Source organism: Protobothrops mucrosquamatus, unplaced genomic scaffold, assembly GCF_001527695.2.
Source record: "Protobothrops mucrosquamatus isolate PMUCROS unplaced genomic scaffold, P.Mucros_1.0 scaffold2453, whole genome shotgun sequence".
Taxonomy (NCBI): Eukaryota; Metazoa; Chordata; class Lepidosauria; order Squamata; family Viperidae; genus Protobothrops; species Protobothrops mucrosquamatus.
The window spans coordinates 9,924-23,583 of record NW_015388525.1 but is presented as its reverse complement, the minus strand read 5'-3'; the positions used below and the strand labels follow the sequence as shown (position 1 = coordinate 23,583).

Here is a 13,660-nt window from a genome sequence, read left to right as displayed (position 1 = left end):
GGGGTCCTAATTGGGGACTCGGTGGCCATCCCTGAACCGCATCTTCGGCACCATCACATCCAACACCAGAACAAAGTGAGTCTACTCTCCCTATTCCCCCTTTGTCTCTCCTATGTCATGCCATGAATCAAGTTCAACCTTAATCAGAGCCTTCCACAAATAATCTAAAGCTTATAACGGGCAACCTGGAATTACAGACCGCCCTCAGTTTATGTCCACATTTAGGGCCAGAATTTCTGATGCTGAACAAGATCATTGTTGAGTCATGCCTGATTTTATGACGTTTTTACCATGGTTGTTAAACAAATCACTGCAATTAAGTGAACTCAGGCAGTTGCTAAGTGAATCCAGCTTTCTCCATCGACTTTGCTTGTCAGTAGCTGACTGGGGAGATTACACATGGCGATCATGTGACCCCAGGATGCTTCAACTGTCCTAAATACACGTCGGGTTGCCAAGCACTTGAATTTTGATCATGTTACCATGGGGATTGCTGCAAGGTTTGTGAAAGCAAGGACCGATCTCTAGTCACTTTTGTTCTGTGCTATTGTAACTTTGAATACACACTAAACCAGGGGTAGTCAACCTTGGCTCTTTTATGACTCGTGGGCTTCAACTCGCAGAATTCCTGAGCCAGCACAGCTGGCTCTGGAATTCTGGGAGTTGAAGTCCACGAGTCATAAAAGAGCCAAGGTTGACTACCCCTGCACTAAACAAAGGGTTGTAAGGTGTGGGCTAGCTGTACTTAAATGGAGAAATATTGGAAATATTCCCTTGAAAACAAAGACAGGAAATCCAGCGTATGAGAGCTTTTATTTTCTTCATACATTTTTTGTATGAATACGTTTTGTGATGATTTTCCTGTCTGTTATTTGAGGAGAAAAGTGTTTCATGTGGGGTTTTTTTGCCATGTATATGTATAAATTCAAACTAGACTGTGATGTTTCTCTGTGTCATATGTGTGTGTGTATGTGGGTATTTGCATAATGTTTTTTTTTGAGAGCTGAATGTAACAAAATATCATTTTAATGTATGGTGATTAGGGTACATTTAAAGTGAGAATGAAGTTTTTATTCCCAGTCTAGTCCAGGGATAGGCAACCTTGGCTCTTTTATGACTCGTGGACTTCAACTCCCAGAATTCCTGAGCCAGCATGGCTCAACTTGGAAACCTCTCCCTTTCCCCTCAGCATGGCTGGCTCAGGAATTCTGGGAGTTGGAAGTCCACGAGTCATAAAAGAGCCAAGGTTGCCTACCACTGGTCTAGTCTATTCTAAAGTATCTGTGTAAGCCAGCTATGATTGTTCTTTTGTCATTGTTTACATTATTGTTCTATTATTTTACAAGTAGTCCTCGACTTAACAATAGTTCATTTAGTGACCATTCAAAGTTACAGTGGCACTGAAAAAAGCAATTTATGACCGTTTTTCACACTTACGACTGTTGCAGGGTCAAGTGACCAAAATTCAGATGCTTTGGCAACTGACTCATACTTATGGCGGCTGCAGTGTCCTGGGGTCACGTGATCTCCTTCTGCAATCTTCTGACAAGCAAAGTCAATGGGGAATCCAGATTCACTTAACAACCATGTTACTAAGATTAGATTAGATTAGATAACCTTTATTGTCATTTTATTGTCATTTTAACAATTTCAGTGATTCACTTAACAACTGTGGCAAGAAAAGCAGTAAAATGCGGCCAAACTCACTTAACCGCTGTCTCGCTTAGCAACGGAAACATTGGGCTCAATTCTGGTCGTAAGTCAAGGCCTACCTGTACTCCTATTCTGTTTTCCAGCCTTCTCATTTTTCTTCCTTTCCTTTCAATATTTCAGCTGCCTCCTTCCACAGAGAGATAGGCAGCGAATGCATGTAACAAATAAATAATGCCACTTACACTGATGGTTTTTTTTTTAAAGCATCTCACATAACCTAACGTTCTCCGTTCTCATCCTTTTTTTCTTCTTTTTTTTCCTGCTTTTCAGAGTTTTACTTTTTCTGGCATCCGCGTAGAGACTCCTCTGGTTCTGGTGGTGAACGGCAAAGTGCAAGGATCGCAAAGCCAGGCCGCCGCGACCGTTGCCTATCAGGCACAAAGTGAATGAGGAGAGACGAAGGGCAAAATTTCCAGGGGTGCTCAAGAGTTTTAGACTACATCGATTCCCTCTCTGCCTACTTTTTCAGTAGTTTAGAGAGATGGGACGGATTCGTGAAATACCATCCAGCCATTAAGTGAAGGAGCGAGAGAAAAATAGAATTGCAGAACATTTGTTCAACCTGGTGCTTTAATTCTCATCTCTTTTGGGTTTTTTTTCCCCCCAAGTTTCTTTTCCACAGACAGCTGTTTTGCTTTCATTTGTACTGAAATGAGTGTCCACAGGAAATCAGGGGGCTGCTCATTTTGTTCCCCTTCTCTTTAGTTTTCTCCCCCTTTTCTGATCCGTTCTTTCATCTTCGCTCTTGCTTTGCCTCCATCGCATTTAAGTTTGGGCAGTCGGTCAGTGTAGATTTTTTTAGATCCCGTTCATCTGAATCAAATTCTGTTCTTACAGTGTATTAATGAAGTCAGTGGGACTTAGGCTAGCCTGGCTATCCTAAATCCCACCGTCTTGTGGGTCAGTATGATCAATGCTACATCCAACTTGTTATTTCTGTGTAAATGGAAGAGATGCTTTCTGTATTTATTTGATATTATTTTGAGATGGGTTTTTTTTGTAATTTTTGTATACTTTTTCCGCCGGACTCCTGATCTTTTCCCTTCCAACCAATAAAATGAGTCCTTTGCCATAATATCGTGTAAAACTTCTGTTTATGGAGAATGGTAAAACAACTGGTTTAATTAGAATTAAGCAAATCTTCTGTGTTGATCTCGTACTGCTTAGAATGGAATGGAATAGAAATAGAAATAGAACTAGCAATAAGAACAGAAATAAGAATAGAATAGAACAGAATACGAATGGGAATGGACTAGGAATAGGATTAGGGATAGGGATAGGGATAGGAGTAGGAGTAGGAGTAGGGATAGGAATGGAACGGAATGGAACAGAATAGAATAAAATAGAATGGAACGGAACGGAATAGGAAAGGAATGGAATGGAATGGAATGGAATGGAATGGAAGAATAGAATGGAATGGAATGGAATGGGAACAGAATGGAACTGAACATAATAGAATAGAATGTAGAATGGAATGGAATGTAGAATAGAATGGAACAGAACAAAACAGAATAGAATAGAAAGAATAGGAATAGGAATGGAATGGAATAGAATAGAACAGAATAAAATAGAATGGAATGGAATGGAATAGGAATAGGAATAGGAATGGAATGGATGGTAGAATAGAATAGAATTAGAATAGAAATAGAATTAGAATAAGAATAGAACAGAATAGAATAGAAAGAATAGGAATAGGAATGGAATGGAATAGAATGGAATAGAATGGAATGGAATGGAATGGAATGGAATAGGAATGGAATGGAATGGAATGGAATGGTAGAATAGAATTAGAATAGAAATAGAAATAGAAATAGAAATAGAAATAGAAATAGAATTAGAATTAGAATTAGAATTAGAATAAGAATAGAACAGAACAGAATAGAATAGAATAGAATTTTTTATTGGCCAAGTGTGATTGAACACACAAGGAATTTGTCTCCGGTGCATAAGCTGACAGTGTACATATAAACAGCAAGTAATATGTCATAGATCATAATAACAATAGATAAATCATAAGAAACCAATAGGAGAAGATAGTAGGAAAGATGAGAGGATGAGAAAAGATGGGAAATGAGATGGTGCTGTGAGAATTAAGTGTTCAGCAGAGTGATGGTGGCGGGGGGGGGAACTATCTTTGTATCTAGTAGTTTTGGCATGCAATGCCCTCTAGCGGCATAATGGTTGCAGTTAAAGAAGGCTGCTTGTGTAAGGCCATGCAGGGATTATTATAGTTGACAGAAGTGTTCATTTTGGTAGCATGACCAATTAGTTTCCAAAGAACGGGCAAGAAATGTGGAGTGAATCTGCCTTCTCCTTATGGCAAGTAATTTTATTCAGCACCTGCTGGCCCTATCAAGCTGGGATCAAGAAATTGTTCAAACATCGGCCCATGGTTACCCTTATAAATAAATAAAAATCCTAATCAAATTGTAAAGCGTAGGCAGCTCGTACACTGTGAAATTTAAATTTGATTTCTTTAATGGTCTGTAACAAGAATCCAGCAGTTTTACATGTATAATATGCATACGAAAAGAATAATAATGGTGGTGACATCCTCAAAATGGAACTTTAACTCATGCTGATGTAAATGGATGCACTTTCCTTGGCAAATAATTATCTGGGTTTTTAATTCTTCTTTATTTTTTTTTCAGTCTAAAAAAGTGCTTCTTAACCTTGGCAATTTACAGATGTGTGTAATTTCAACTGCCCCAGGAACTGATGAAGGATTAGGTTCATTAGATCCTATAATAAAATTCCAGCAACTTCATCTGTCCGTTCTAGAAGAGAATTGTAATAGCTTATACACACAGGAAAATTTCACATACAGGTAGTCCTCGACTTAACAACCATTCNCATCTCCATGGTCACATGATCAAAATTCAGATGCTTGGCAACTGGCATGTACTTATGACTGTTGCAGTGTCGCAACAGGGTCATGATCACCCTTTGCAAGCTGCCCAGGCGGCTTCCAACCAGCAAAGTCAATGGGGGAAGCCAGATTTGCTTAACAACTGAACAATTCAATTAACAGCTTCAGTGATTCACTTAACAATGGTGGCAAGAAACATTGTAAAAATGGACAAAACTCACTTAACAACGGTCTTGCTTAGCAATGGAAATTTGGGGCTCCATTGCGGTTATGCGTTGACAACTACCTGTAGTGTATTTTACCTGTAGTGTAACATAGACCAAGTCTATTTTAATATAAAAAATGAGTTAAAATACCATACTAACTGATATACATATATATGCATACATATGATTTATTGTGTGAATTCAGTAACTGCTTATTTAATAAATCGTGAGATGGGTGGCATATCCATTTAATAACTAAATCGTGGTTAACCAAACCATGGTTAAGCATAACATGTTAATTCAGAGTCTCTGCTGCTTAATTTGAGGTAAAATCCAGCCTAATACCAGTTCCTCAACTAGCATGTATGTGAATAGATTCCTCAACAGAAGAGTAGAATAACATTTCTATAACCTTTCTTCAACTCTTAATTGCCAGAAGTGTATGTTGTTTAATTGCTTGGCTTGGTACTGTAGAAAAAAAGATAAATTGCTGTACAAAGCTGGCAGTTTTAATTGGCTCCTGAAGGAGATCCCAAAGGCATAAGTTCAAATCTACATCTGCCTAATGATGCCAAAATGTTTTTCTCTTTAATTAGTTTAACTCTTGTTTCCCTTTCTCTCCCTTGGGAAAGTGGCAGCTTTTGGACTAATGTATCAAGTAGATGCTTGATGCAAATGCCAGGGGAAAGTAGTAGACTTTTGAAGCTCTTATCTACTTTTTTTATGTTAGGAAGAAGAAGACAGGGTGATTTGCTGCTTCCTGCCATTAAAGATGACTGACAAATTGTTTATGAAAACTACCTTTGTGGTGGTTTGCCAAGGACAACCTCGGTTCTTGTACATGGGTGGGGGAGGCAAAGCCTTGGTGACTTTATGTGATCAGACAGGATGGTGACATCTGCTAAAGCGAGATTGCTACTTTTTCTGGCCAGAGACTAAAACATATATGAACCAAAGAAAAGGGAGTCAAGCGACTTCTGGTTTGCCGATGCAGCTGCCGTGGACGTTTGGAAGGTGAGCTCCGTCTTCCACGTCCGATTTTGCATTGCTGGGGGACCCTGGAAAGGGTCGAAAGTCACCCTGTAGGGGCGACAAGCAAGGAGGGGATCCCTGTTTGATCGCAGGAGGGCGGTAGCCCTTCCGCTCGATCCAGGGCAACCCTCCAAACCAGCAGATGAAAGACCGGCCATAGAAATATGGCTCGTCACTAGGCTGCAGACAGCCGAAGTCAAATTTACCATCAGGCACATACAAAGCAGCGCAGATGAGACTGGGTGAGATCTGAACCTCTCTTCAATCCTAATTATTTTTTCTACCTGTATAAGCTGCCCAAAGTATTTTCCCCCCCTGTGGAGAGAGGGAAGGGAAATTCTACCCCACCCTCTAAAATCAGCAGTGACTGACTATCCAGGGGAGTTTAAAACGCTGAAAAAACAACTTGATTCTAACTGGATTTTTATCTTTCTAAAATTTGAGGACTAAAAGATTTCTTATTCTTATTGAAGATTTGGGTTCTTACTTATAAAAAAGAAGTAAAATTGAGAAAGGATTATAAAAATTTTGGACTTAAAAAAAAACAAAAATCTTAAATGGTGTGGGCAACATCTTGTGGCTAAACCTGATATTACAACTTGTTATTGTCTAAAAGAGACTTGGCTTGAAGCCCAGACTATAGATAAGGCTTTTGCAACCTTGGCAGATATCAGCTGTGAGAAGCCCAGCTGTGTTTTATAGTCAGTGACAAAATTATTTTCATTCTCTGATTGTAAAGCTTTTAATTTAACACACTACTAAGAGAACATGGAAGAAGATCAGGAACAGATTCTTTTTATGTTGAAAGCAATTTATGAAACTATTCTTACAGCTACTGATGAAATAAGAAGCTGCAGAAAAGAACAAGATGTCAGCCTAGATATACAAACCCAAACTTTGATTACAAGTAAAGAACCAGCTACACAGAATATAATAGAAGAACAATTAAATACTATGATAGAAGATTCAACTGATCAACAAACACAGTTAACGGAAAACCCAGAAAAGGGACTGACAACACTGAAAATGGAAAAGACTTTCTATATAAACCAAAAGAAACCTGAGGATCAAGAAGAAGAACAGACCGAAGGGAAGATAAACATTTCAGGACAACTACGTCGAGATGGAAAAATAGAGAGACGATTTGTTAGCCCTTCCCAAAAAAATGAAGACTGGATGGCCTCTTTTATCTCAAACAACATATATAATAACAGAGGGAAACTATTTGATGACTTAAAAGCACAGATATGGAAGGCGAGTTGGCAAAGAAAGAAAGCTAGAATAAGGCTGAAGAAAATAGAATATACTCAAATCGACAAGACGTGTACTTTGAATACTACATTTTGTTATGAACTGACATAAAGAAAACTTTGGTCATTTAAAACTTGGAGGTATAAATACCAAAAGTTAAATCTGAATATTGATTGGTTTACAAAGGTTGAATGTAAAAGTAAATAAGATATATATAAGCTAAAAATCTACTGACAAATGTAATAAACATGTTTTTAATTAGCTGATATAATAAGAACTATACTAGCTTAAATATGAGATAATAGACACTAAGAGAAAAAGAGAGGAAGTATTTGATGTTGAAACAAGAGAAATTTTGGTTACTAAATTTAAGACATTTGGAAATTAATAGAAAATAAGAATGTTACACTATAATTAATTAGATGATGTAAGATGGTGAGAAATAGAATATATTCAAATAGATAAGATGTGTATCTTGAATATTAGACTTTGTGATGAATTGTGATAAAGGGAATTTTGGTCGCTTAAAACTTGAAATTATAAATATTAAATGTTAAATTTAAATATTAATGGAAAACTAAAAATTGGGAAAAACTAATTAGGACATTGATTGTCTATACAGGCTGAATGTTAAAATAACCAGGATACGTATGAGCTAAAATTATTGAGAAATGTAAGAATGTTATGTTTATTTAATTGATATAATATGAATTGTATGACTTTAAACATGAGAAAGTAAATACTAAGGGGAAAAGAGAGGAAATATTTAATGTGGTAGTTTGAGACTTGCACTAAAGATGTTTGTGTGTCATTGAATTTTTGATTAACTCAGCCGCCACGTTGCTTTTTAAATACTTAAATGTAAAATTAGAAAATCAATAAAACATTAAAAAAAAAGAAAGTCAAGCTATTCTCCAAAGTGCCTGAAGGCAGGACAAGAAGCAATGAATGGAAACAAACCAAAGAGAGAAGCAACCTAGAACTAAGGAGAAATTTCCTGACAGTTAGAACAATTAATCAGTGGAACAACCTGCCTCCAGAAGCGGTGAATGCTCCAACACTGGAAGTTTTTAAGAAGAGACTGGACAGCCATTTGTCTGAAATGGTGTAGGGTTTCCTGCCTGAGCAGGGGGTTGGACTAGATGACCTCCAAGGTCCCTTCCAACTCTGTTATTCTGTTAAAATTTACATTTGATCATTCCTGTATTTTTTTTTTGATAATTTTCTCCTTTAGCCACTTAAAAATTACAGTTCAGAGGCAATTCTTCAAGATGTTTTTGCAATTTTACATAAGGTTGAACATCTCCATTGAGAGTCATTGTTTATAACTACGTTTACTGAAAAACACATTTAGTTCTGTTTACATGTGAAACCAAAAACCATGATCCTACAAATCATCGAGTTGAAGTACACCCAACGCAATATACCAAAGCAAAGAAAAACATGTTATAGTTTAGCACCAAATATGACTTTGTTCATAGCGTGATACCAAGGGATGACTGCCGGTCATAACCTTGTCATTCGGTCTACCAGAATTTCTAAATCTGAAATAGAATAATCGTACAATGTCTATTTGGCTTCAAGGCAATTTATTAATAATACGATTTGCAGAAATTGTAAAACTCTCTTTAACAAACAGACTCAGAGAATCTGAAAATTAAGAACAATTATGAACGACAGTAAAAGAAACCATGGACAAAGATATGTAGTAGTAGTAGTGTGCTAAACAATGGCTCAAACATAATTGATATTTCTGTTCTTTAAGCATCATACCTTTGCATATCCCATAGTAGTATTTTAACTTTCACTGTACTCTAGTCCAGAGCTTTTCAAACTTTTCACTCATTGTACCACCTTTAGGCTATGGCAACATCCGAGTACCACCAGTCGCCTAGCAAGGTGTCAAAAACTTGACCAAAAAAAAAAAAAAGAGGAAAAAAGTGATAAAGTACAGGTAGTCCTTGACTTACAACAGTTCACTTAGTGACTGTTCGAAGTTACAATGGCACTGAAGAAAGTGCCCCCCAAGCCACAGCCGAGCAAGACACCTGCCTGCCCACCCGGCCGTGCTCTTCCTCCTGTCCGAGGTTTTCATTGTTGTGAGCATTTCTGTTGAGGATTGGCAGCGGAGGTGGGGTGGGGGGTGTTTGGTTTTTATTCCCCCCCGTCTGCTGGGTGGTTGCAGCAGGTTTTGGTTACTTCACATGATCCTGGGACACTGTGACCGTCATAAATATGAATCAGTTGCCAAGCATCTGAATGTAAATCACAAGACCCTGGAGATGCTGCAACATTCCAGATGATTGACGCTTCTTCTGGGCTCAGCAGAAGCACCAGGATCAGTGCCGCTTTCCAGCTGATTGGTGCTTCTTCAGGGCTCAGCAGAAGCGCCAGGATCAGCGCCAAGCTCCAGCTGAAGCCTGGCGCTGATTCTGGCACTTCCGCTGAGCCCTGATAGCCCTGCAGCTCCAGCCATCTCTCGCTCAGGCTTGTGCGGTGCTGCCACCGGTTCAGCTCATTTCCCTCCCCCACTACCACTTTTCTAGGATGGTCGCGTACCACCTGCCAGGTGCCAATGTACCACAGGTGGTACCCGTACCACTGGTTGAAAAGCCCTGCTCAAGTCCTTGTAAAAGGCTTGGCTTATTTTTGTACTTGAAAACCAATGATTGACTTTCAAGTTTAATAGTCCCTAAAAAGGCTCTGTTCTCTTGACCAAGGTCTAGACCAGTCATCCATGAATTATAGCCATAGATGATAGACAGAAAGACAGATAGATAGAGATAGTAAGACCACATCTGGAATACTGCAACCAATTTTGGTCACCATACTACAATTCAAAAAAGATGTTGAGACCTTGGAAAAAATTCAGAGAAGACCAACTAAAATGATCAAAGGTCTGGAGACTAAAACATATGAAGAATAGTTGCAGGACTTGGGTTTGGCTAGTCTAAAGAAAAAGAAAAAACGGGTGACATGGTAGCAGTTTTCCAGTATTTGAGGGGTTGCCACAAAGAAGAGGGCGTCAAACTATTCTCCAAAGCACCAGAGGGCAGGACAAGAAACAATGGTTGGAAACTGACCAAAGAGAGAAGCAACCTGGAATTAACAGTGATGACAATTAATCAGTGGAACAGCTTGCCTTCAGAAATCAATGGGCACTCCATCACTGGAGATTTTTAAGAAGAGACTAGACAGTCACTTTTCTGAAATAGTATAGGGTCTCCTGCTTGAGCAGGGGGCTGGACTAGAAGACCTCCAAGGTCCCTTCCAGCTCTATACTATTCTATTAGATAGATAGATAGATAGATAGATAGATAGATAGATAGATAGATAGATAGATAGATAGATAGATAGATAGATAGATAGATAGATAGAGATATGTGGTAGATATAAATGATAGATGGAGAGATAAATAGATACAGAGATAGGCAGAAAAACAGACAGACAGTAGAGGTAGATGATGGAAGTATATGACAGATATAGATAGGTGTGTGTGTATGTGTGTGTGAATGAGAGACAGACTAATAGTAATAGGAAATCTTGTGTGTGACAAAATTAAGCACTGGCCTTAAGCATAATACATGCCTCTAGGCCCCCAGAGACCCTGTGGTTGCAACCAAGTGCTTTTAAAAAAAAATATGACCCATTTATCCAGAGGAGAGAAAAATACAAGAATAAATTGAAGTAATAGCATATTCTGAAGTGTTGGATTTGGAAACAAGTTTGCCCTGTGTTGAATAGTTTTGGCAACTATTCTGTGACACTGGATCTGCCACAAAATCCCAAATGTGTCCACCTAAACAGGATGATTGGTGGCTTCTGTTCTAAACATTTGAGTCTGTCTCTCTCTCTCTCTCTCTCCTCAATTGAGGATGTGCTCATCCTTAATTCCTTTTTCAGCAGTTTAAACTATTTTCTCATTTTACACAAATCTCCCTTTTCTTTTCAGCAACCTGCCCAAAGCCTCTTTCACCTGGTCATTCCTCAGGCAGTAAATAAAGGGATTTAGAAATGGGGTAATGGTGGTGTAGAAGATGGTTGCTAATTTGGTGACATCTGATTGACTTTCTCCTCCAGGAGTTAAGTAAACCCCTGCCACTGACCCATAGAAAAGGGTGACCAGTACTAGGTGGAACATGATAGTGGAGAAAGTCTTCCTTCGGTTCCCTTTCCTAGATTTTTGCATCAGTGTGAGAATCACCATGCTGTAAGAAAGCANTGACTGCAAACACGGTATTCATAAACACTTGGCAAATAAAAGGAGCTTTCCCTAATGGTGGACATGCCAAGGATAGAATTGGTCCAGGGTCACATAATAAGTGATCGATGATGTTTGAGCCACAATAGGACAACCTGGACATTAATATCACAGGGACAATGTACCACAGAAAGCCAAGGATCCAACAAGTAGCCACCAGGGCTGAGCAGATACTTTGGGACATTACTTGCAGGTAACGCAATGGATGGCAGATAGCTAAGTAGCGATCCAAAGCCATAGCTGATAGGAAGAAGCATTCTGTGCTGCCCAGGGAGAAGAATATGTAGAATTGAAGGAAGCAGGCCTGGAAAGAGATGTTCCCCTTTGAAGTGACCAGGTCATAAAGCATACGAGGCATGGTTGTGCTCACATAAGCCATCTCCAACCAGGAGAAGTTACCCAGGAAGACGTACATGGGAAGCCGAGCCAAGTGGGAATCTAGGAACACCAGCATGATAATGACAACGTTCTCGGTCAAAGTCAGGATGTAGAGAACAGCAAAAATAATGATGAGCAGGTGATGTATCTGTTGCTGACCTCCAAAGCCCACCAAAACAAACTCTTGAACTTTGCTTTTATTGACCAACTCCATCTGGAAGGCAACAAAAGGATTCTCATTACATACCAGAAACAAGTTTCATCTTCCCATCTTTCTGTTTCCATCAAAAGGAGCTGAGCAACCACGCCATGTGATATCTGAATGGGGAGCCACCTGAACTGTCTTGAAGAATTCTAAGTCAATGTAGCTAGTCTTCCCTCCTCAGCCTTTGTGGGAATCAGCAAAGCTGGTAATGGCATTAGGGGTTGTGTCCCTGGTACTCTATGTGTGAATGTCTAGGGGACAAATTATTCTATCCCCTAGAGATTTTCCTAACTGTGTTTATAAAATAGTGGATCCTTTTCACAATTGTATCTTCTTCCCTTGTTTCCCATATAGTAAGATCCTCATTTTCTTGAATAAGCCAAGATCATTTGGTTCTATTGATTTTCATTCAAAGGTACCTCATCCAGTTTGACTCCCGGTTGACTTTACACTGATAACACTTGCCGGTATCTTATGCCTATGCAAAATGTTGATAACATCTAGCTGAAGGATCACCCCAAATATAGCATCAATATTTGGAGGAACAGATGATAATGCATTAGATGTTTGGTTATGGTAGCAAGCAGGAATGTAAGGTATTAGCCAAAGGCAAAATGATCCAGAGTCAAAAATTATGCTTGAAGGCTGACTTTAAATATTTGGACTGGGTCCATCAAATGAAACTCAAAGCAACATCCCTTTGGAGATCATTAATTCCTTCCAATTTAGGGAACTATTCCCAAAGATGATTTTTTTAATGGGTTTTGCTTTTGCTTAATATAGAGTAAACAAACCAATATAGTGTATTATGCAGGAGCTATTTGTGAAGACCTAAAAGTCTTTTTAAAAAACCCACCTTCCTCCAAATATTTTGGTCACCTTCCATCATATGAAAATACTTTCTGCCTATGGAAAATTAGAGTTTGAGAGAGAAAGCATAGCTAGATCCATTTCTTTGCCATTTTTGTTTTTTCCTACAGAATCATGCGAAGGATTTTTGTTTCATTTCTTTCTTATCACGAATGTAAGAGATTTTGTGGAGTCAGGTTAAAATCCCTAATCCAGATACATCTTCCTAGAGCAGACATGTCAAACACAAGGCCCGGGGGGCAGATGAGGCCCGCAAAGTGGTTTCATGTGGCCCGTGAAGCTATCCTGGAAACAGTGAGGGAACGGCCCCCGCTGCCTTGGCCCTGGCCCAGGCCGGCCAGGAGGGAGCCAATGTACAATTTTGTGGTGGCCATCTATGCTGGAACGCATTCAGTCTTAGCTCCATAAGGCCATCTGGAAACACCAAGGAACCAGCCCCTGATGCGTCAGCCCCACCCCCTGGGTGCATGCTGGGGAGGTGTCATCCTTTGTGAGGAATGAAGAAATGCACCATCGCCTGGAAGTGGCCAGCAAATGGCCCTCGCCTACTTCACATATCCAGCTTGATGGGCTCTGGGGGAGGGTTTTGGCAGGTAATAATAATAATAATAATAATAAATTTAATTTATATGCCGCCCTTCTCCCAACGGGACTCAGGGCGGCGCACAACATATTTAAAAACAAAACATAAATACATTCCCCCCCGATAAAACCGAATTAAATCAAATTTTAAAGTTGTGTCTCTGTCAAATTGTTAAAAAATAAACCCCAAATAAAATCCTCCCTAGGTCAGGTCCGCTTGCTGGAAGAGCCATGTCTTGAGGGCGCGACGGAAAGCAAGAAGATCCGGAATCATCCGGATCTCGGGGGGTAGT

The 13,660-nt window shown here is 39.3% G+C and overlaps 1 protein-coding gene and 1 pseudogene across 1 annotated transcript in view; one reads left to right on the top strand and one right to left on the bottom strand.

Moving 5' to 3' along the window:
* Positions 1–2,788, top strand: part of TTC5 (tetratricopeptide repeat domain 5) — a 21,692-nt gene extending 18,904 nt beyond the window's left edge. The window contains 1 exon segment of the mRNA XM_015825034.1: positions 1,984–2,788. Coding sequence (XP_015680520.1) covers positions 1,984–2,103 — 120 coding nt within the window. The 3' untranslated portion in view covers positions 2,104–2,788.
* An 8,208-nt stretch (positions 2,789–10,996) lies between these two features.
* Positions 10,997–11,924, bottom strand: LOC107295707 (annotated as a pseudogene).
* Between the last annotated feature and the right edge of the window lie 1,736 nt (positions 11,925–13,660).